The 24,772-nt window shown below is 39.3% G+C and overlaps 2 protein-coding genes across 2 annotated transcripts in view; one reads left to right on the forward strand and one right to left on the reverse strand.

The window, feature by feature from the left end:
- LOC123751416 (alpha-2-macroglobulin-like) overlaps positions 1-24,772 on the reverse strand; it is a 622,101-nt gene that overhangs the window by 462,420 nt on the left and 134,909 nt on the right.
- LOC138349720 (alpha-1-inhibitor 3-like) overlaps positions 1-24,772 on the forward strand; it is a 259,543-nt gene that overhangs the window by 100,998 nt on the left and 133,773 nt on the right. The window contains exons 19-22 of the mRNA XM_069314610.1: positions 726-847; positions 1,500-1,650; positions 4,257-4,390; positions 20,053-20,157. Of these exons, the coding sequence (XP_069170711.1) occupies positions 726-847; positions 1,500-1,650; positions 4,257-4,390; positions 20,053-20,157 (512 nt within the window). The remainder of the gene's footprint in view (positions 1-725; positions 848-1,499; positions 1,651-4,256; positions 4,391-20,052; positions 20,158-24,772) is intronic.

Here is a 24,772-nt window from a genome sequence, read left to right on the forward strand (position 1 = left end):
ACTATCACCTGGAGCTGTTTAGTGAGTGGTGACCAAGGCGCTGCCAGCCGCTTACTCCACCGCGGTACAGTGGTAAGGTCAGGCGTCGGCAGCTCACAGGCAAGGAAAAGGTGGTAGAAGAAGAATGCTTGAACAATGGGTAGAAGAAGGATGCATGAATAGGGTACTGGAGAGAGGGGAAGATTGGAAAAGGTGTACAGGAGAGAAGGTATATCTGTAAAAGAGAATGTCTGCTTGTTAGTCTATCTTCGGTTGGAGGCGATGGTTGTAATTAGCCTCATTCAACTTTCCATGGTGAATTGTTATTGTATGGTAATTGTCAAAGGTGGATGCATTCGGCTCCTCATGCCCCTCTTTAAGTTGGATTTGCTCCTGTTGCTACAAACACCGACTCTAAGGACAATCAAACCAATATTATTAATTTCATAGTTTGCTCACAAGCAGATTTCTCGGCTGTTACTGGATGGAGGGAGGTAGGATGGGAATGAGAGAGAATTAGGGAGTTGGAGTGAGGAGGAGGGGTTGAGGGGGGGGGGAGAGACCCGGACATCGCTGGGTACCCCATCTAGAGTTATATATGCAGTCCTCACACTGCTCTACCAAAATTTTGTTCCAGTGCTAGTCATTATTTTTGTATTAGAAATGACCTACACAAGACTTGTTTTAGGAAATACTCATTGTATATTGTTTAGATATTTGGTGAAGTATATTTGTTGTTGTTGCAGACTTTGAGACTGGCGAGGACTCGCTGGAGGCGTGGGAGCTGGAGACCCCACAGGTCATGGTGGAGGGGTCAGAGCGAGGCTGGGTCACGGCCGTCGGTGACCTCATCGCTCTCACACTCGAGGTACTCACTCACTCATGTTCTCTGTGATAGTTATGTGTAAACCTTAAACCATAGGGACTATCTTGTTGAGAGATCAGTGTAACAAGGTGAGCAATATCCCCCCATATGTTGGTTACATACTAACATGCATCAGAGTAAACATTAGTGCAGCTCAATACCATTGTCAGGTAAGATATTCTGGGCTCTCATATCACCTGTTTGGGCTTCATGATCTCTTTATATACACTAATTGATGAAAATAAAAAATTATATGCCTTATCGACTTTCATGCTGGATACTATAGAACAATTAATGCTCCATTCTCTATTTTTAGAAAATTTTGTAGTGTCCTTTCTTTGAAGTTAAGTAAATTAATGAAACAATTATTTTTCAAATATTTAGAACAATAATTCAATCTCCGTTTTAATATCATCTTATATAGTTCTTATAGTAGTCATTTTAAATATAATTTTCCTTCTGATTTGACATCACAAGAAATTATTACACTGTAATTTCTTGTGAAATGAAAGAGACTTGCTGATGACACTAATAATAAAGTGTTGCATGCACTTTACATACACCGTGTTGCATGCATACAACGGTGGATGCTTGGTGCATGTGCAACGGCTTCTTAACACATTATAACCCAGAATATTTCCATAATTCCTTGAAGAATTTGGGGAGCCTGATCCGGATGCCGTACGGGTGTGGGGAGCAGAACATGATCAACTTCGTGCCCAACATCTTCATCATGCAGTACCTGAAGGCCTCCAACCAGACCACCCCGGAGACCACAAGGAGGCTCCTCACCTACATGAAGACCGGTAACCTCATTATTATCTCTATCTATGTAAGGACAGTTAGCCAATATTTCTGGCTATGGTCGGTCTGAGGTCTGACAACGTGGGTGATGACTGGTCAGTACCTGCTGTCCCTCAAGCTAAGTAATGTTGTTGTTTTAGATTCAGCTACTCGGAACAAAAGTTCCAAGCAGCACGGGCTATGGTGATCCCGTATTAGTCATCAAAACTACGGCCCACAATGGTTCCTGGACGTGCCCATGTTTAAAACCTGAGTTAATACTAAACGCGTTAGTTTACTGTGAACAAGTGTGGGCCGGAGTTTACATGTGCTTCAGAACAACTCTGGCTGTCTCGTCAGCAAACTCTAACAATGTGGTATACGTCTCTTATTAATATCGTCGTCAGGCAGAGAGTCCGTACTTGGGCTTATTCCAGGTCCCCCGTAGTCAACTATAGCTAACCCTGGTGGCTCTACTACACTTTAGAAACTCTCGAGTACCTATTTACTGCTAGGTGAGTACCTATTTACTGCTAGGTGAGTACCTATTTACTGCTAGGTGAGTACCTATTTACTGCTAGGTGAGTACCTATTTTCCCTAGGTGAGTATCTATTTAATGCTAGGTGAGTGGATTTAGGTGGATTTACACCTATTTACTGCTACTTGATTACCTATTTACCGCTAGGTAAACATCGTGCGCAGGGAAAAAATGTCCAACCGTTTCTGTCCGACCTAGAGAATAAATCCCGAGGTTATTAACCAAATACGTAGACCACTGTGCTAACAATAAGCATTTGAAACTACACGAACCAAACTAAGGAAGGGAATTATCAGGAGATAGCGCCAAGTCATCACGACTATATAGCACTTGGAAGGGGTCAGGATAAGGATTTGGAATGGGACGGGGGAAAGTAATGGTGCCCAACCAATTGGACAGTTGGGGATTGAACGCCGACCTGCATGAAGCGAGAACGTCACTCTACCGTCCAGCCCAAGTGGTTGGGTACCAAACTAAGGAGGTATATGCTAATTTTCACAAAAATTATAATTGATAAAATACCTTTAAAACGCCGAAATTTGTACTCTACTGTCGATGGCATCCAGAGTGTGGAACACCGCGGGGACCAGATGCCGGGTTACCACTTGATTGGTATCTGGCTGGCTCACCGTTACAGCTGGCTCATTGTTACAGCTGGCTCAGTTAGAGCTAGCTCAACGTTACAGCTGGCTCGCCGTTACAGATGGCTCAGTTAGAGCTGGCTCAACGTTACAGTTGGCTCACCGTTACAGCTGGCTCAGTTACAGCTGGCTCACCGTTGCAGCTAGCACAAAGGTACAGCTTGCTCACCGTTACAGCTGGTAGGCAGTTACAGCTGTAACGGTGGCAGCTGGCTCATCGTTACTGGAAATTATAACAGAGTGTGGAAGTAGGCTACAGGGCAGACACAGCTTCAGAAGAGGAATTTCAAGATTTACATATCGTGAAAAATATGGTGAAGTCCAAGCTCTTATAATGGTAGATTTTAATCACTACACAATGGATTTTGGGTGAATCCAAAATCACAAGCCGAAGAGGAACAATTTCTTGGCCTGGTACAAGACTCATATTTTTTATTCAGCACGTGGTACAGCCCACACGAGGCAGCAACACTCTGGACCTTGTGCTAACACCAGAGGAGGTCGTGGTCGATCAAACTCAGCAAGAGAAGCACGCCCCGTTATATTCTAAGATAGAACACAATTATAGAAACCCATATAAAGGTCTGGAACGATAACGTTCTAGACTGCTTTCGAGGAGTTCCTGTATGATGCAGTTCCTGTATCACAGAATGATACAGAAACTGCAAAATATCTCTTGGCAGTCAGAGACGTGGAAGCTTCGTGGGGAAATTTAAAAAATTTAACACTGAGCTTGGATCTGAGTGAGTACCAAGAAGGAAAAGTAAAAGGAGGAGGAGGTGGATGACGGGTTGTCACCAGTGCTATAACAGCAAGGCAAAACCTCTGAAAGAATTAAGAGTCCACCAGGAGGCACACGGGTTCACACATATAGAAGGGCTTTTATTTCTCTGCTCAGGGCACAAGAACAGGTAAAAGGAACTATGAAAGAAAACTTGCTCAAAATATAATGAAAGGTCCAAAGTATATTTATGCCCACCAGAGAAGTAGAATAAAGACAAAAGACTCGATAGGACCCTTCGCAGATAAGTCCAACCAAATTTCAATTAATGATAAAAAGGCAGCCAACGCTATGAATACTTTACATCAGTGTTCACACTAGAAAGATTAGACAATTTAAAAAATACAAACAGATGTTTTAAGCAGAGGAAGAAAATGAATTAAGCAATATTCCCATAACGTGCAAAACAATCAGGAAGACCGTCGAAATACCCGTCGAAGTCCTGGGTAAATACTGGTATGGAAACATGTTTGTTGATTTGTGTTACAAATTTCGGGATACCGTAACAGACGTGTAGATCACTTAATTGTTTCTAGTGCAGGTGAGACATGTATATGGCTATTGGCTTTCTGTTTTTTCTTTAATTTTTATGCTTTTGTTATAAGAGCGTGTTGTAGTAACTAGTTAATGTATTAGTTGGCAATAATTACATTAGTGGCTGCCTGCAGGGTACCAACGGGAGCTCCTCTACCGTAGAGGTGACGGCTCCTTCAGCGCCTTCGGCAACGCTGACGACTCCGGCTCCACCTGGTTATCGGCCTTCGTCCTCAAGTCCTTCAGCCAAGCCCAACAGTTTATTATGGTGAGTGGACCTCCTCTTGCTGTGTTTTACATTACTCTACACTCAAGCATTCATTCTAAGCCAATTGTTTCACGCCAAGCTAACTTGAACTTCCTAGCGTAAATGGCGGTCAACAGACGGAGCCCAGCAGATGGAGCCCAACAGACAAAGCCCAACAGACGGAGCCCAACAGACGGAGCCCAACAAACGGAGCCCAACAGAGGGAGCCCAACAGACAGATCCCAACAGGCGGATCCCAACAGACGGAGCACAACAGACGGAGCACAATAGACGGAGCACAACAGACGAATCACAACAGATGGAGCCCAACAGACGGATCCCAATAGACGGATCCCAACAGACGGATCCCAACAGACGGATCCCAACAGACGGATCCCAACAGACGAATCCCAACAGACGGAGCCCAACAGACGGATCCCAACAGACGGATCCCAACAGACGCATCCCAATAGACGCATCCCAACAGACGGAGCCCAACAGACGGAGTCCAACCGACGGATCCCAACCGACGGATCCCAACAGTCGGAGTCCAGCAGACTGATCCCAACAGACGAAGCACAACTGACGGATCCCAACAGACGGAGCCCAACAGACGGAGTCCAACAGACGGATCCCAACAGATGCATCCCAACAGACGGATCCCAACAGACGGAGTCCAACAGACGGATCCCAACAGACACATCCCAACAGAAGTAGTAGGGATGGCAGTCCACAGGTCATTTTTTTAGGGGGGGGGGGGAATTACCTGTGCGGGCCAGGGTTTTCAGGTAAATTTAGAAAATTACCTGTGCGGGCCAGGGTTTTCAGGTCCAAAATCACCTGTGCGGGCCAGGGTTTTCAGGTCCAAAATCACCTGTGCGGGCCAGGGTTTTTCAGGCGAATTTGGAGAGTCACAGATTTGGAAGTAAGGAGTTCTTATCAGAAAAATAATTTCCGAGATCTTAGAAGTTTGTTAAAGTTCTTATAATGAAAATAAGTATGAAAATCTTAAAGAAAATTTTTAGAAAATATCGTGTTTGTGTCACAGCATTTCCAGGTGAACTCTACGGACATATTTTGCCTGTTTTCAACTTCTGAAAAAGTTACCTGTGTGAGCCATGGTTTTCAGGTCCAAAGGGAAAAAATCCCCTGTGAGGGCCAAGGTTTTCAGGTAAATTTAGAATATGTTTATGACCAAATTTTGTAAAAAAGACCATTTTCAGAGAATATTGTCTTAGATGATTTGTTAAGGAAAACAGACAACTTAGCCATAACATTTAGTTTTATATCCATTTACGGTTATTTCACCTGTAAAGACCAAAATTGAACAGAGTCCTGTAATCTGCGAAAATTTGACAGAGTCCATTTTATACCCAATTTTCGTCAGAATCCACTTTGCTAGCAAAATTAGTCAGAGACAGTTTTAAGCTCAAATTTCATCAGAGTCCAATTATCAACAGAAATTCGCCAGAGTCTACTTTGAGAGCAAAATTAGTCAGAGACAGTTTTTAGCTCATATTTCATCAGAGACCATTTTATACCTAAAAATGAGCAGAGTCCACTTTGTGAGCAAAATTAGTCAGAGACAGTTTTAAGCTCATATTTCATCAGAGTCCAATTATCAAGAGAAATTCGTCAGAGTCTACTTTGAGAGCAAAATTAGTCAGAGACAGTTTTAAGCTCAAATTTCATCAGTGTCCTGTAATCTGTGAAAATTCATCAGAGTCCAGTTCTTGATCGAAATTCATCAGAGTCCAGTTTTCTAGCAAAATTCGTCAGAGTCCAGTTTATACCGAAAATTCGCCTGAGTTCACTTTGTGCCAAATAATCAGAGTCCAGTTCATGATCGAAATTAATCAGTCCAATTAAAGACCCAAATTTGACAGAGACCACATTTTCGCTACTAGCAGTCCAATCCCCCTGAAATTTTAAACAGTCATATTTCAGACGTAGTAAATAAGATCAAGTCAGTTACTGAGCTCCAGCTCTTGTCCCCCTGTATTTGCATATTTTCTCTACATTCAGCTGTGTTCTTCACATTTTTCCATGTTTTCTGTGTTCATTCCATGTTCTACAAATGTTCACAGCATGCTCAGTTCAAAGTTTTTCTGCCGTTTTCCCCGTATATTCACTATGTTCTTTGTCATGTTTTTCATGTACATCATATGTTCTCTGTATAACTTTTATACTCAATATTCATGCTCTCAATGTTCTTAGCTTGTTCTTCACATGTTCAGTGTTCATTCTTTGTATTCCCTATGTTCCTTATCATGTCTTCATATTCTCTATAAGTTCTTATTCCCTGCATGATCACTCTATTCATCAACTTTTTCTTACATGTTGTCTGTGTTCACCGTATGTTCACTATGTTCTTTGTCATATTTTTCATGTACATCATATGTTCTCTGTATAACTTTTATACTCAATATTCATGTTCTCAATGTTCATAGCTTGTTCTTCACATGTTCAGTGATCATTCTTTGTATTCCCTATGTTCCTTATCATGTCTTCATATTCTCTATAAGTTCATATTCCCTGCATGTTCACTCTATTCATCAACTTTTTCTTACATGTTTTCTGTGTTCACCGTATGTTCACAGTGTTCATTCCCCTACTTAACCTCAATTTTTTATGTTCTTTGTTTCTTTAAACCAATTTGTTTCTTCCATTCACTAACTAGTTCTTTGTCAAATAATATTATACTGCAATACAGTTCCCTCAACAATTTTAGTTACCCAGTTTTTATTTGCAAACTATGTCAAAGTATTTCTCGTAGTAAACTTAATAGTTCCACCAACCCCGTTCTTAAACAAATCTACACTTTATTCAGTTCCAAATTTACAAAGACAAACCTTTCTTGTAACTTCTTAACTAAAAATCTTTCACCAATCAACTAAAACATAGTCACTTTCCTCTTTTCTCAACTAAACTTATTATCCATTCAACCAAAAAATAGTCAAAGGAATCTTTCCAACACTGTTCATAACTTCACTTATTCCCTAGTCATCAGAAAATAACCGTGTTCTTCATGTTTCATTGTCATGTCATAACTAAAATTATCCAACAATCAACAGAAAAAGTCATATTCATCATCATTGTTCCTAACTAAAATTATGTTTTGTCAAGTAAGAAAAAATACTCAAAGATATCTTTCATCGCTGTTCTTAACTGACATTATACTTCGGGGAGCACAAAATAGTCTCCCTCGTCATGTTTTGTCTTTTTCCTTAACTAAAAGTATTCATCAGTCAACTAAAAAATAGTTACTTCATCATGTTTCCTTGTCATTTCGTAACTAAAATTATATGTCGCTAAGTAAGAAAAATAGTCAAATGTAACTTTTTCAGCATTTTCGTAAAAATTATGTCGTTAAGTAAGAAAAATAGTCAAAGGTGCTCTCCGTAACACCAAAGTTACTCTTCGAGACATCAAAGTTACTCTTCAATACATCAAGGACTTACTCAAAGACACCAAAGTTGCACTCAAAAACATCCTTTGAGACATCAAAGACATCAAAGACACCTCTCAAGGCATCAAAGACACTCTCAAACACACCAAAAGGCACTCTTCGAGATATCAAAGTTATTCTTCGAAACATAAAAGTTGCTCTGTAAGATATCTTCGTTCATCAAACTTATTCTCAGAGATATCTAAAGTTATTCTCAGAACAATCAAAAGTTATTCTAAGACAACAAAAGTTATTCTCAGAGCTACCCAAAGCTATTCTCAGAGTCATCAAAGCTATTCTCAGAGTCATCAAAGCTATTCTCAGAGTCATCAAAGTTGTTCCAAAAGACGTTAAAAATTAATCTCAGTCATCAAACTTGTTCTCAAAGTCATCAAAGTTAATCTTAGAGTTATCAAAGGGAATCTCTAACTCACTTTTGTTCATCAAAGTTGATCTCAGAGTTAACAAAGGTAATCTCTAACTCACTCTCGTTCATCAAAGTTGTTTCAAAGACATCAAAGTTAATCTCAGAGTTATCCAAAGATATTCTCATGTCCACAAAAGTTATTCCAAGAGACGTCAAAGTTAATCTCAGACATCTTCGTTCATAAAAGTTATTCTCAGAGACATCTAAATTTATTCTCTAAGACATCAAAGTTATTCTAAGAGCTATCAAAAGTTATTCTCAGTCATGATATGTTATTCTCTAAGTAACCTTCCGTTCATCAAAGACATTCTCTAAGCCCTCAATGTTATTCTCTAAGATAACAAAGTCATTCCCAGAGTCATCAAAAAGTTATTCTCAGAGTCTCCTTCGTTATTCAAAGAAGCCTTCTGAGACATCCTCGTTCAACAAAACTTTCCTCAGAGCCATAAAAAAAGTTAAATACGGTCATCAAAGTTATTCTCTAAGTATCTTTTCGTTCATCAGAGAAGCTTTCTAAGACATCTTTGTTCATCAAAGTTGTTCTCTAAGACATCAATGTTGCTTCTCTAAGGCATCAAAGGTGTTCTCTAAATCATAAAAGTTAATCTCTAAGTCTCCTTCGTTCATTAGAGAAACTTTCCAATCCATATTCGTTGACCAAAGTTATTCTCAGAGTCATCAAAGTGATCTCTAATTCACCTTCGTTCTCCAAAAGTTGTTCTCTAAGACACCTTCGTTCATCAAAGAAACTCTCCTTCTTCCATCATGTTATTCTTTATGACATCTTCAGTCATAAAATTTCTCTCCAAAATGTAACTAGTTCAGCTTTTCATACCCAACCTGCACTTCTGTTAAAATATATTTCCTTAGTCGCTTTACCCTAAAACTGTTTTCTGAACTACACTGTTCAAACCTACGTAACCTATCCTCTCCACCCAATGTTACTTAGTTAACGTAACGTTCCTAAACCTAACTTTACCTATTCTAACTTAACTTACCTTACCTTTACCTATCTTACCTAACTTAACCTGCATAACATAACTTTACCTCTCCTAACATAACTTACCTTACCTTACCTATCTTACCTAACTTTACCTATCCTAACATAACTTAACCTGCATAACATAACTCTACCTATCCTAACATAACTTACCTTACCTTACCTATCTTACCTATCCTAACATAACTTACCTTACCTATCATACCTAACTAACCTAACCTAACTTACCTACATTTACCTAACTTATCCTGCTTAACCTAACTTACATAACTTAACCTAACCTAACCTGCATAACCTAACTTTACCTGTCCTAACTTAACTTACATTACCTTACCTAACTTACCTGCTAAACCTAACTTTACCTATCTTAACATGACTTACCTTACATTACCTATCTTACTTAACTTAACCTGCTCAACCCTTCGTTCTCCAAAAAGTTGTTCTCTAAGACACCTTCGTTTATCAAAGAAACTCTCCTTCTTCCATCATGTTATTCTTTAAGACATCTTCAGTCATAAATTTTCTCTCCAAAATGTAACTAGTTCAGCTTTTCATACCAAACCTGCACTTCTGTTAAAATATATTTTCTTAGTCGCTTTACCCTAAAACTGTTTTCTGAACTACACTGTTCAAACCTACGTAACCTATCCTCTCCACCCAATGTTACTTAGTTAACGTAACGTTCCTAAACCTAACTTTACCTATCCTAACTTAACTTACCTTACCTTTACCTATCTTACCTAACTTAAACTGCATAACCTAACTTTACCTCTCCTAACATAACTTACCTTACCTTACCAATCTTACCTAACTTTACCTATCTTACCTAACTTAACCTGCATAACCTAACTCTACATATCCTAACATAACTTACCTTACCTTACCTATCTTACCTAACTTTACCTATCCTAACATAACTTACCATACCTTACCTATCATACCTAACTTACCTAACCTTACCTAACTTATCTTGCTTAACCTAACTTACCTACATTTACCTAACTTATCCTGCTTAACCTAACTTACATAACTTAACCTAACCTAACCTGCATAACCTAACTTTACCTGTCCTAACTTAACTTACATTACCTTACCTAACTTACCTAACTTACCTGCTAAACCTAACTTTACCTATCCTAACATGACTTACCTTACATTACCTATCTTACTTAACTTAACCTGCTCAACCTAACTTTACCTATCCTACCTTACCTTACCAATCTTACCTATCTTTACCTATCTTACCTAACTTACATAACCTAACCTAACTTATCCTGCTTAACCTAACTTACCTAACTTAACCTGTATAACCTAACCTGCTTAACCTAACTTACCTTACCTTACCTATCTTACATATCTTACCTTACCTTACCTATCTTACCTAACTTACCTAACTTAACCTGCATAACCTAACTTTACCTATCCTAACATGACTTACCTTACATTACCTATCTTACCTAACTTAACCTGCATAACCTAACTTTACCTATCTTACCTTACCTTACCTATCTTACCTAACTTACCTAACCTAACCTAACTTTACCTATCTTACCTTACCTTACCTATCTTACCTAACTTACCAAACCTAACCTAACTTATCCTGCTTAACCTAACTTAACTTACCTTACCTATCTTATCTAACTTACCTAACTTAACCTGCCTAACCTAACTTACCCTACCTTACCTAACTTAACCAGCTTAACCTAACTTACCTTACCTTACCTAACTTATCCTGCTTAACCTACCTTACCTAACTTAACCTGCTCTACCTAACTTACGTAACTTATCTTACCTATCCTAACCTAACCTAACTTGCTTTACCTAACTTAATCTTACATTCCCAAACTGATGTATCCTAACTTATCTAGTCCAACCAGACATGATCTAACTTACATAATTATTCCTGCTTGTCTTTTGTGTTTCGTCAATCATTGTCTCATATTCATTTACTCATTTCAAGGGTTAATTTCTCAAATGGACATTTTTTGCATTTCAAGTGTTATTTGTTTAAGATTGGGTGTTTAACCATTTCAAAGGATTTTTGTTATATATGGGAATTTACTCGTTTCAAGGGCATATTTCTCAAATGGTCATTTTTGCAGATGAAGGGTTATTTGTTAAAGTTCATCAAGTTGCTCATAAGTTGTATTTATATGTTTGTTATTATTTATTCTTATTCCCCAACCCCTTAACCTAACCTCTTATAATCTTAGTGTATTTAGTAGGTTCTATCATATGTTCTTATTCCCCAACCCTTTAACCTAACCTTTCAGATGTAGTTTATTGTGTTTTTTGACGTATTTGTTGAATATATTATCCTTTTCCTAACATTTCAGATGTAGTTTTGTTTCTCCTTTTTGTATATTTTTACCCAAACCCACCATCCCACTTAACCTTCTTTCCTTCTTTTACTTTGTTTTCACATATAAGTTCATTCTTTATCTTAGTAATAATAAAATTACAATAGTAAAGAATCAGATCTACTAAGACTTGAAATTGAGAAAAACAAGAGAGCAAGTGAGTGAGAGCATGAAACGAGGAGAAAAGAGTAAGAGAGAGGGGGGGAGGAAGAGCATGGGAGCACTAGACTTGAATTTGAGAAAAGAAAAACTAAGTGAATGGGAGCATTAAGACTTGAATTTGAGAAAGAAGAGAGCATTTGAGCAAATGAGTGAGAGAGGAGGGGAGGAAGAGAGAGAATAAGAGAGAGAGATAGAAAAGGAGAGTTAGAAGGAGTAGGAGAAACAAAGTAAAAGAAGGAAAGAAGGTTAAGTGGGATGGTGGGTTTGGGTACAAATATACAAAAAGGAGAAACAAAACTACATCTGAAAGGTTAGGAAAAGGATATTATATTCAACAAATACGTCAAAAAACACAATAAACTACATCTGAAAGGTTAGGTTAAAGGGTTGGGGAATAAGAACATATGATAGAACCTACTAAATACACTAAGATTATAAGAGGTTAGGTTAAGGGGTTGGGGAATAAGAATAAATAATAACAAACATAATAAATACAACTTATGAGCAACTTGATGAACTTTAACAAATAACCCTTGATCTGCAAAAATGACCATTTGAGAAATATGCCCTTGAAACGCGTAAATTCCCATATATAACAAAAATCCTTTGAAGTGGTTAAACACCCAATCTTAAACAAATAACACTTGAAATGCAAAAAATGTCCATTTGAGAAATTAACCCTTGAAATGAGTAAATGAATATGAGACAATGATTGACGAAACACAAAAGACAAGCAGGAATAATTATGTAAGTTAGAACATGTCTGGTTGGACTAGATAAGTTAGGATACATCAGTTTGGGAATGTAAGATTAAGTTAGGTAAAGCAAGTTAGGTTAGGTTAGGATAGGTAAGATAAGTTATGTAAGTTAGGTAGAGCAGGTTAAGGTAGGTTAAGCAGGATAAGTTAGGTTAAGTTAGGTAAGTTAGGTAAGGTAAGGTAAGTTAGGTTAAGCTGGTTAAGTTAGGTAAGTTAGGTAAGGTAGGGTAAGTTAGGTTAGGCAGGTTAAGTTAGGTAAGTTAGATAAGATAGGTAAGGTAAGGTAAGTTAAGTTAGGTTAAGCAGGATAAGTTAGGTTAGGTTAGGTAAGTTAGGTAAGATAGGTAAGGTAAGGTAAGATAGGTAAAGTTAGGTTAGGTTAGGTAAGTTAGGTAAGATAGGTAAGGTAAGGTAAGATAGGTAAAGTTAGGTTATGCAGGTTAAGTTAGGTAAGATAGGTAATGTAAGGTAAGTCATGTTAGGATAGGTAAAGTTAGGTTATGCAGGTTAAGTTAGGTAAGTTAGGTAAGATAAGTAAGGTAAGGTAAGATAGGTAAGATAGGTAAGGTAAGGAAAGTTAGGTTAAGCAGGTTAGGTTATACAGGTTAAGTTAGGTAAGTTAGGTTAAGCAGGATAAGTTAGGTTAGGTTATGTAAGTTAGGTAAGATAGGTAAAGTTAGGTAAGATTGGTAAGGTAAGGTAAGTTATGTTAGGAGAGGTAAAGTTAGGTTATGCAGGTTAAGTTATGTTAGGATAGGTAAAGTTAGGTAAGATAGGTAAGGTAAGGTAAGTTATGTTAGGAGAGGTAAAGTTAGGTTATGCAGGTTAAGTTAGGTAAGATAGGTAAAGGTAAGGTAAGTTAAGTTAGAATAGGTAAAGTTAGGTTTAGGAACGTTACGTTAACTAAGTAACACTGGGTGGAGAGGATAGGTTACGTAGGTTTGAACAGTGTAGTTCAGAAAACAGTTTTAGGGTAAAGCGACTAAGGAAATATATTTTAACAGAAGTGCAGGTTTGGTATGAAAAGCTGAACTAGTTATATTTTGGAGAGAAATTTTATGACTGAAGATGTCTTAAAGAATAACATGATGGAAGAATGAGAGTTTCTTTGATGAACGAAGGTGTCTTAGAGAACAACTTTTGGAGAACGAAGGTGAATTAGAGATCACTTTGATGACTCTGAGAATAACTTTGGTCAACGAATATGGATTGGAAAGTTTCTCTAATGAACGAAAGAGACTTAGAGATTAACTTTTATAATTTAGAGAACACCTTTGATGCCTTAGAGAAACAACATTGATGTCTTAGAGAACAACTTTGATGAACAAAGATGTCTTAGAAAGCTTCTCTGATGAACGAAAAGATACTTAGAGAATAACTTTGATGACCGTATTTAACTTTTTTTATGGCTCTGAGGACAGTTTTGTTGAACGAGGATGTCTCAGAAGGCTTCTTTGAATAACGAAGGTGACTCTGAGAATAACTTTTTGATGACTTTGGGAATGACTTTGTTATCTTAGAGAATAACTTTGAGGGCTTAGAGAACAACTTTGATGAACAAAGATGTCTTAGAAAGCTTCTCTGATGAACGAAAAGATACTTAGAGAATAACGTTGATGACCGTATTTAACTTTTTTATGGCTCTGAGGACAGTTTTGTTGAACGAGGATGTCTCAGAAGGCTTCTTTGAATAACGAAGGTGACTCTGAGAATAACTTTTTGATGACTCTGGGAATGACTTTGTTATCTTAGAGAATAACTTTGAGGGCTTAGAGAATGTCTTTGATGAACGGAAGGTTACTTAGAGAATAACATATCATGACTGAGAATAACTTTTGATAGCTCTTAGAATAACTTTGATGTCTTAGAGAATAACTTTAGATGTCTCTGAGAATAACTTTTATGAACGAAGATGTCTGAGATTAACTTTGACGTCTCTTGGAATAACTTTTGTGGACATGAGAATATCTTTGGATAACTCTGAGATTAACTTTGATGTCTTTGAAACAACTTTGATGAACGAGAGTGAGTTAGAGATTACCTTTGTTAACTCTGAGATCAACTTTGATGAACAAAAATTGAGTTAGAGATTCCCTTTGATAACTCTAAGATTAACTTTGATGACTTTGAGAACAAGTTTGATGACTGAGATTAATTTTTAACGTCTTTTGGAACAACTTTGATGACTCTGAGAATAGCTTTGATGACTCTGAGAATAGCTTTGGGTAGCTCTGAGAATAACTTTTGTTGTCTTAGAATAACTTTTGATTGTTCTGAGAATAACTTTAGATATCTCTGAGAATAAGTTTGATGAACGAAGATATCTTACAGAGCAACTTTTATGTTTCGAAGAATAACTTTGATATCTCGAAGAGTGCCTTTTGGTGTGTTTGAGAGTGTCTTTGATGCCTTGAGAGGTGTCTTTGATGTCTTAAAGGATGTCTTTGATGTCTCAAAGGATGTTTTTGAGTGCAACTTTGGTGTCTTTGAGTAAGTCCTTGATGTATTGAAGAGTAACTTTGATGTCTCGAAGAGTAACTTTGGTGTTACGGAGAGCACCTTTGACTATTTTTCTTACTTAACGACATATAATTTTTACGAAAATGCTGAAAAAGTTACATTTGACTATTTTTCTTTCTTAGCGACATATAATTTTAGTTACGAAATGACAAGGAAACATGATGAAGAAACTATTTTTTAGTTGACTGATGAATACTTTTAGTTAAGGAAAAAGACAAAACATGACGAGGGAGACTATTTTGTGCTCCCAGAAGTATAATGTCAGTTAAGAACAGCGATGAAAGATATCTTTGACTATTTTTTCTTACTTGACAAAACATAATTTTAGTTAGGAACAATGATGATGAATATGACTTTTTATGTTGATTGATGGATAATTTTAGTTATGACATGACAATGAAACATGAAGAACACGGTTATTTTCTGATGACTAGGGAATAAGTGAAGTTATGAACAGTGTTGGAAAGATTCCTTTGACTATTTTTTGGTTGAATGGATAATAAGTTTAGTTGAGAAAAGAGGAAAGTGACTATGTTTTAGTTGATTGGTGAAAGATTTTTAGTTAAGAAGTTACAAGAAAGGTTTGTCTTTGTAAATTTGGAACTGAATAAAGTGTAGATTTGTTTAAGAACGGGGTTGGTGGAACTATTAAGTTTACTACGAGAATTACTTTGACATAGTTTGCAAATAAAAACTGGGTGACTAAAAATGTTGAGGGAACTGTATTGCAGTATAATATTATTTGACAAAGAACTAGTTAGTGAATGGAAGAAACAAATTGGTTTAAAGAAACAAAGAACAAAAAAAAAAATTGAGGTTAAGTAGGGGAATGAACACAGTGAACATACGGTGAACATAGAAAACATGTAAGAAAAAGTTTATGAATAGAGTGAACATGCAGGGAATATGAACTTATAGAGAATATGAAGACATGATAAGGAACATAGGGAATACAAAGAATGATCACTGAACATGTGAAGAACAAGCTAAGAACATTGAGAACATGAATATTGAGTATAAAAGTTATACAGAGAACATATGATGTACATGAAAAACATGACAAAGAACATAGTGAACATACGGTGAACATAGAAAACATGTAAGAAAAAGTTGATGAATAGAGTGATCATGCAGGGAATACAAAGAATGAACACTGAACATGTGAAGAACATGCTAAGAACATTGAGAACATGAATATTGAGTATAAAAGTTATACAGAGAACATATGATGTACATGAAAAACATGACAAAGAACATGACTCTGACGAATTTTGCTAGAAAACTGGACTCTGATGAATTTCGATCAAGAACTGGACTCTGATGAATTTTCACAGGCCTCTGAGACTTTGGCCTTAGGCGATCTGAGGGGGCCCCTGAATGAGCGTAATAACGATAGTGTGCCCCAGAGTGAGCGTTTGGCTGTTTTATTAATAGCGAGAATGATTGGCGAATACTGGGAATAAACTCTTTTATTATAAATTGTGTAAACTAAGAATTAGATGACTAAATAAATTATAAATAAATAAATATGTTTTATTAACGCCTAATGTATATATATAAATTATTACGGTGGCGAACACTGACAATGACTGGTAGATGACAGGGCAGGTAATCAGGTGATGATTGCCTCGGGCAGATAGCCTGGAGCAGGTAGCTGGGGCCAGCTTAGATAGTCTCGGAGACAGTTTCAGTAATAAAGGTTACATTGAGATGCTTCGGTTGATTTGTATAAAACTAACTGGTTAATGAAAAAAGGAACAAAACATTACGATGTCAGAAAAATAGGAAGAGAGAATAATATGAAGAGGAGAGAGAGAGGGTGGAGGGACGGTCCAGATATTATGGAGAAGATAAGATAAGATAAGAGGCGACCTACACGAAGCGTCTGGCTGGCTGGCCTAAGGTAAATAAAGGTGACGCGAGAGATTGTGAGGTAAGGGGGGGAGGGAGGAGGTGTGAGGTACAAGCGGGAGAGGCAGGGGGAGGGAAAACCCTGGCCCGCACAGAACATTTGGGACCTGAAAACCCTGGCCCGCACAGGTGATTTTCTAAATTTACCTGAAAACCATGGCTCACACAGACGAATTTTGTAAGTTGAAAAACAGGTAAAATATGTCCGTAGAGTTCTCCTGAAAACCCTAAAACGCTACACACGATATTTGAATTTCTCCCGTATGGCCTTTAACAAACTTCTAAGTCTCGGAAATTATTTTCATCATAAGAACTTTAACAACTTCTAAAATCTGTGACACAAAATTTACCTGAAAACCCTCACTCTTACGCGGGATATTGAACCTCCAAACCTTGGCCCGCACAGGTGATTTTGGACCTGAAAACCCTGGCCCGCACAGGTGATTTTGGACCTGAAAACCCTGGCCCGCACAGGTAATTTTCTAAATTTTCCTGAAAACCCTGGCCCGCACAGGTAATTTTTTCCCCCCCCCCAAAAAAAAATGACCTGTGGACTGCCATCCCTACTATTAACAGACGCATCCCAACAGACGGAGCCCAACAGACGGAGTCCAACAGACGGATCCCAACAGACGGAGCCCAACAGACGGAGTCTAACAGACGGATCCCAACAGACGGAGCCCAACTGATGGATCCCAACTGACGAAGCCCAACAGACGGATCCCAACAGACGCATCCCAACAGATGGAGTCCAACAGACGGAGTCCAACAGACGGAGCCCAACAGACGGAGCCCAACAGACGGAGTCCAACAGACGGAGCCCAACAGACGGAGCCCAACAGACGGAGCCCAACTGACGGAGCCCAACAGACGGAGTCCAACAGACGGAGCCCAACAGACGGAGCCCAACTGACGGAGCCCAACAGACGGAGTCCAACAGACGGAGTCCAACAGACGGAGCCCAACAGACGGAGCCCCAGGAGTTTGACTGTTTTGGGTGCAGTGGTGAAGTTTTGTACGTTCGGACACTGCTTCTATAAGTACTACACAATTGTTAATATCGGATTGTATTTCCACACCCTAAAGCGATGAGACCAATTCATCACTATTGGCTGAGCAATCAGTACAATAATCTAGCAATATCCTCATCACAAATGCGGCCACTGGGACAGGTAGACTGATCGTATTGCTCATGACGGCTGAGAAGGTTCTGAGGCAAGACTGATCTTTTGAAATGTTGGCAGTAGGTCACTAGAGACCTGTGTTGGTAACAATAATAAACATTTTATCTACTGAATGGATTTCCGGATTGCCAGATGTTTAGGTCGATACCCAGCACACACACCTGATACCCAGCCCACACACCTGATACCCAGCCCACACACCTCATACCGAGTCCACTTACCTGATACCCAGCCCACACACCTGATACCCAGCCCACACACCTGATACCCAGCCCACACACCTGATACCCAGCCCACACACCTGATACCCAGCCCACACACCTGATACCCAGCCCACACACCTGATACCCAGCCCACACACCTAATACCCAGCCCACACACCTGATACCCAGCCCACACACCTGATACCCAGCCCACACACCTGATACCCAGCCCACACACCTGATACTCAGCCCACACACCTGATACCGAGTCCACACACTTGATACCCAGCTCACACACCTCATACCCAGCCCACACACCTGATACCCAGCCCACACACCTGATACCCAGCCCACACACCTGATACCCAGCCCACACACCTGATACCCAGCCCACACACCTGGTACCAAACCCACACACCTGATACCCAGCCCACACACCTGATACCCAGCCCACACACCTGATACCCAGCTCACACACCTGATACCAAGCCCACACACCTGATACCCAGCCTACACACCTGATACCCAGTCCACACACCTGATACCCAGCCCACACACCTGACACCCAGCCCACAAACCTGATACCCAGCCCACACACCTGATACCCAGCCCACACACCTGATACCCAGCCCACACACCTGATACCCAGCCCACAAACCTGATACCCAGCCCACACACCTGATACCCAGCTCGCACACCTGATAAACCAGCCCACACACCCGATACCCAGCCCACACACCTGATTCCCAGCCCACACACCTGATACCCAGCTCGCACACCTGATACCCAGCCCACAAACCTGATACCGAGCCCACACACCTGATACCCAGCTCGCACACCTGATACCCAGCCCACAAACCTGATACCCAGCCCACACACCTGATACCCAGCCCACACACCTGATACCCAGCCCACACACTTGACACCCAGCCCACACACCTGATACCCAGCCCACACACCTGATACCCAGCCCACACCCCTGATACCCAGCCCACACCCCTGATACCCAGCCCACACACCTGACACCCAGCCCACACACCTGACACCCAGCCCACACACCTGATACTCAGCCCACACACCTGATACCCAGCCCACACACCTGATACCCAGCCCACACACCTGATACCCAGTCCACACCCCCTGATACCCAGCCCACACACCTGATACCCAGTCCACACCCCCTGATACCCAGCCCACACACCTGATACCCAGCCCACACACCTGATACCCAGTCCACACCCCCTGATACCCAGCCCACACACCTGATACCCAGTCCACACCCCCTGATACCCAGCCCACACACCTGATACCCAGTCCACACCCCTGATACCCAGCCCACACACCTGATACCCAGTCCACACCCCCTGATACCCAGCCCACACACCTGACACTCAGCCCACACACCTGACACCCAGCCCACATATGTAAAAATTAAAACACGACGACGTTTCGATCCATCGTGGACCATCACACATAATGGTCCAGGACCGACCCATACATCAGGGATTTTTCATTTTCAAATGTTTGGGTTTGGTATTTTTTCCTGAGATGTAATTACTGAGCTGCCATGAGCTGTGGTAATACTATCAATTAAACGCCCAAACGCTGCTAATTGTCGTTGAAGCAAATAGCAATAACTTTCTTACTCCTGTCTTATTTGGTGTATACTGTATACTACTTCCTAAATCTGACTGTTGTTGGTAATTGCAGATTGACAAGAATGATTTGAACCAAACAAGCACTTGGCTTCAGTCTAATCAGAGAAAGGACGGTTGCTTCAACAACACTGGTAAAGTCTTCAGCAAGGCCATGAAAGTGAGTATTTTTCTCATGCATAACACCGATTGAAAGAGAATCATTTGGAGAAATGTGAGAATTTGAACCATCATTCTGGTGAGTCCCAAACGCTCTAGAACGCCAGGTCACATCCTGCATTGTTATAAATTATTTCCTTTTTGTAATATAACGCTATTGTAATTTATTTGTTTATTGATTTAATGTTAAAAATATAAAAAAGGACGTTGAATAAATATACACCAGTATTATGAAGGAGACTTCAACAAGTTCCATATACATAATGCTGGAATAATGTGATCTGTTGTGGCATTACTCTTTCATGCCACACATGTCACACATGTGTGATATGTCACACGTTGAAGGCTAAAGTCTCATTTATGTGGGACTTAAATGAGGAAATTAAATGGACTGGAACTTATTAAATGATACTTTAAAAAAAGAATGCAAAATAGATGAACTTATAATTCCTTAGCTTATACAAAGTCCTGCCAATCCTCTTGTCTTGGGATGCCATGTGGGCTTTACTTATTAACACCAGGATACTGATGGAAGAAACACAATGTACCTGTTGGCATTTAAAACACATCAGCATTGTAGTTTACAATGGATTACATGATAAAACACAGTTCAGTGACTCTAAATATTGGTTCTCTTTTAGTATCAATAGTTCTGTCAGTCTAACCTCGGTCTTAAACTGCATAGCTAATAACTGAGAGCATGTGTAGTAATTATAACAACTAGTTATATGATACAAGCAAGATATTATATGCAAATATGCAAGCACTTATGATAAATTAATGATAAATGTGATAGCAATTGATAATTTATACAAATGAATTATATATATATATATATATATATATATATATATATATATATATATATATATATATATATATATATATATATATATATATATATTATATATACATTATATATATATATATATATATATATATATATATATATATATATATATATATATATATATATATATACAGATATTTGTACATATATTCAGAACAAATTGTAAAGATTAAGATAGGTGCTCACTTGATTGCTTGATTTTTCCCCTCTACATAACGATTAACAATTTATATGGACATATTAAGGTCATAAGAGCATGCAATTTACCAATTTACATTCTACAAACACTTAATAACTGATGTTTGTAACTAATAATTATCCAGTTATTAACTATAATTACTATTATAATAATAACTGTAATAACTAGTAATAACTAGTAAATAACTAGTTATAACTAATTATAACTAATTATTACTAATAACTAGTTAATACTAATAACTAGTAATAACTATAATAACTAATAAATATCCAAATTGAGAACTGATGCTCAACTGACCAGTTGCCAGATTATCTCTCTTCTGATGAGATTAGCCACAGTATTTTAATGATATAACCGCATTGCTGCAGTGAATAGATACACGCTGTAGAGTTTTTATGAGGATTAAGCTATCCGTGGTATTGGTGAGCGGTCAACAGTCAACACATGCTGGGGGGTACCGCTCTCTACACTCGTATTTAGATGAATGTATCAGTAATTTCTTCTGATTTATAGTTCACCACGTCCCTGAGTGTCTTAGGGAGCTATTCTGGTGATTATTATATTGTTTGTGCGGTGTTAGTCTTATTATAAAAGTCTCAAGCATCGTCACGTGTTCACTCTGTATGTAAACAATGGGTTCTGGGCCTCAAGGCGCTCGTGGACGCTTGCTCTCGGAGGTAGTTCCTCCCTCTCTCAAGTGATAGAGGCCAACATTGAATATGGATAAATAATTGTTAATGTCTAGACAGAATATTGAGATCAATCGGGATTGAAAGATGAATATGTATTGGATCTAATGAATATAGGTAGTACTAGTAGTACAGATTGATTCTTTATTTAAAACTTGAAAATACATCACCAGAAGCCCAAAACATGTTGCAATGGTACTTCAATTAAGGACAGCTTCTTATTGAACCTTATAGATCCTTGAAGATAAACGAACAAAGTCACGTAGGCATCCATAAGCCTAATGGTGGACGTGACCGTTGTGGTATTGTCGTGTAGGATCTAATAGATGATTTTGATATAATTCTGATGTAGGATTCAGATGTATGATATAGAAATAATTATTCTGATGTACTTCATTTCTATGATTATAATAATGATGTAGTTGGCGGAAATTTTTCCTCACACTGAATGTTTACATAAACAATAATCATTTGAAGCACCTTTTTTCCGATCACATGTCTCTCAGCAAATCTCTCCAGAGATTTTTCGCTCTGGTTTGACGTTCTGGACTCTTCATGCGTGGAGTTTCTTACTCTGATCTTTCGCCATCTGTATGGCGAGCTATAAATAAGCTTAAGAATCATAACTGCCTCATTTGTCGCAGGGGCAGTATAAGGTTTCACTCATTTGTATCACTTTATGGTTTGCCTTCAGTTTTGGTGGTCCTCTCTCTTTTAATCTAAGTTGTTTGTTGGTCAACATTATGTGCTGAATACTGTCGCCTCTTTGTAATTCGGTCTAGGAGGAGCTACTTTTGCTGTCCTTTAGGGTCTATACTATCTTGACATCATTTTCCAAATTGTCCCGTGCAATTGTTCACCTTTGGCCTGCTCATTTTACTCCTTGACCATCTTGGTCTCTGGATCAGGGTTTTGTCGTCTCCTCTGTTCTCGGTTGTCCCTTTGGTCTATGACTTCTCATTGGAGGTCTTTGTTTTTGTTGGGCATTGCTTCCAGTTGTGGTGTTGAGAAGCTTCTCGCTCTCCTCTGGAAGTGTGCGTTTTGTTCTTTCGTCCATGGCGTATTTTTTCCTCTGTTTTTTTTTTTTTTGGTCAGATTGAGACGGTTGGCGTTTAGATGGGCCCTTTGGTATTGGTCCTTGATTTGTTTGGAAGGGAGTGCATCCTTTGTTGTCTGATTGCAGCACTTCACGGTTTTGTATTTAGAAAGCCGCAGTGTGTCTTTGGGCACGTGTTTATTTGGGACCTTGCGGCTTTGGCGACAGTATTTTCTAATTTTTCGTGGGCTTCGTTTTTTAAGGGCTCTTTGGATATACCACGAATCATTTCATTACCTGGTTTTTCTTGGTCCCTTTGAGCTTGTGTTGACCTTGGAAGGAGTTTCCCTCATATATGTCAAGATCTACCCACCAAAGGTGGGCTGATCTTTGCTCTCTTCCCTGGTAAGTCCCATTTTTAGCTTTTCAGAGGTAAGCTACAGGGAGCCACAGTTCAGCCCCTCCTAGAAAAACTGCATTATATAAAATGAAACCCCTCTTCTGAGGGTCATTGGTGGGCCCATTATTTTTTTTTTATTTTTTAAAAATAAAACAAATACCAAAACACACAAAACACAAAAGAAATCCGGTACATATATAAAATAACAATGAAGAACAGTAAACAGGGACAGTAACAGGAACAGTAAACAGCATCAGGAACAGTTAAAAACAAAAAAAAAACATACACAAGCGACACATAAAAATATAACACAATACAGGGCAAAACCCCGATATCCCGACACGGGCATCATTAAAACCAAGTCTAAACAGAACACAGATACTTAGTAACATATAACAGAACACAGAAAAATACATAAAATAAAAAACATAAATAACATAAAACACACTCAAACCGAATACAGAAAACAGACACATAACAGACGTGGATAGATGACCACGCACACAACGCCAACCACACCACGCACACCACATTAACAAAGGAGCACAGGACAAACACACGACACAAAAAATATATACATAGAGACAAAAGTACAGAAAACCCTGAACACGCACACGAAACACCCACGCAAACAACAAGAAAAATACACACACAACCACCCACACCACAACTGCACACCACACACCAACATAACACCCAGATACAAAGAGCACAGGCCAAGGCGGACCAGGACCAAAAAAAAGCTGAAAAACTAAAAAACTGAAAAACTCAGGTCCACGCAGAAGCCGAAAACAGCCCCCAAACCCACACTCCCCATGCACACCGACACACTCGGTGCCCGGAGGCACCAAAACACACCCACACACGCACAGGAGCAGCACCACCACAAGGAATACACACACAACCACATGCAACCCCCGCCAAGGAGGCCCAAAGGGACGGGAAGGGAACACACAGCTAAAGCAACCCCCTGAAACCTCCTCAACCCCCCAAACCCATAACAACGCCCCAACCCCTCCCACGACCAATCACCACCGCCCAACCACCGACGCACCGACGCACTCTAAAGCAACCCCCTAACATAGGCATCCGTAAACCACTGACCAAACTCTGCAGGAAAAGCGCGTTGCAACCACCACCAGGTAAACCACATGCACCCTCACAAAAAAAAAAAAAAATGCGAGTGACCCCATAACCCTCCCGCCTCCCAACCCACAACACAAAACACATAATCCACAAACAAAACACAACCTTTTGCACACCCTCTGCGAACAACCCAGAAAATGCAAGAACAAAAACTGCAAAACACCACTCCGACACTCCGGTCCACAAAACATCTCCAGGACATCCTGATACCAGGCAACCAACCCCTGCAACTGGTCACAAAAATAAAAGACATGCACCTGCGATTCACTAAAGCCACAGTGCACACACGCCGCAGA

This window comes from Procambarus clarkii, chromosome 79, assembly GCF_040958095.1.
Source record: "Procambarus clarkii isolate CNS0578487 chromosome 79, FALCON_Pclarkii_2.0, whole genome shotgun sequence".
Lineage (NCBI taxonomy): Eukaryota > Metazoa > Arthropoda > Malacostraca > Decapoda > Cambaridae > Procambarus > Procambarus clarkii.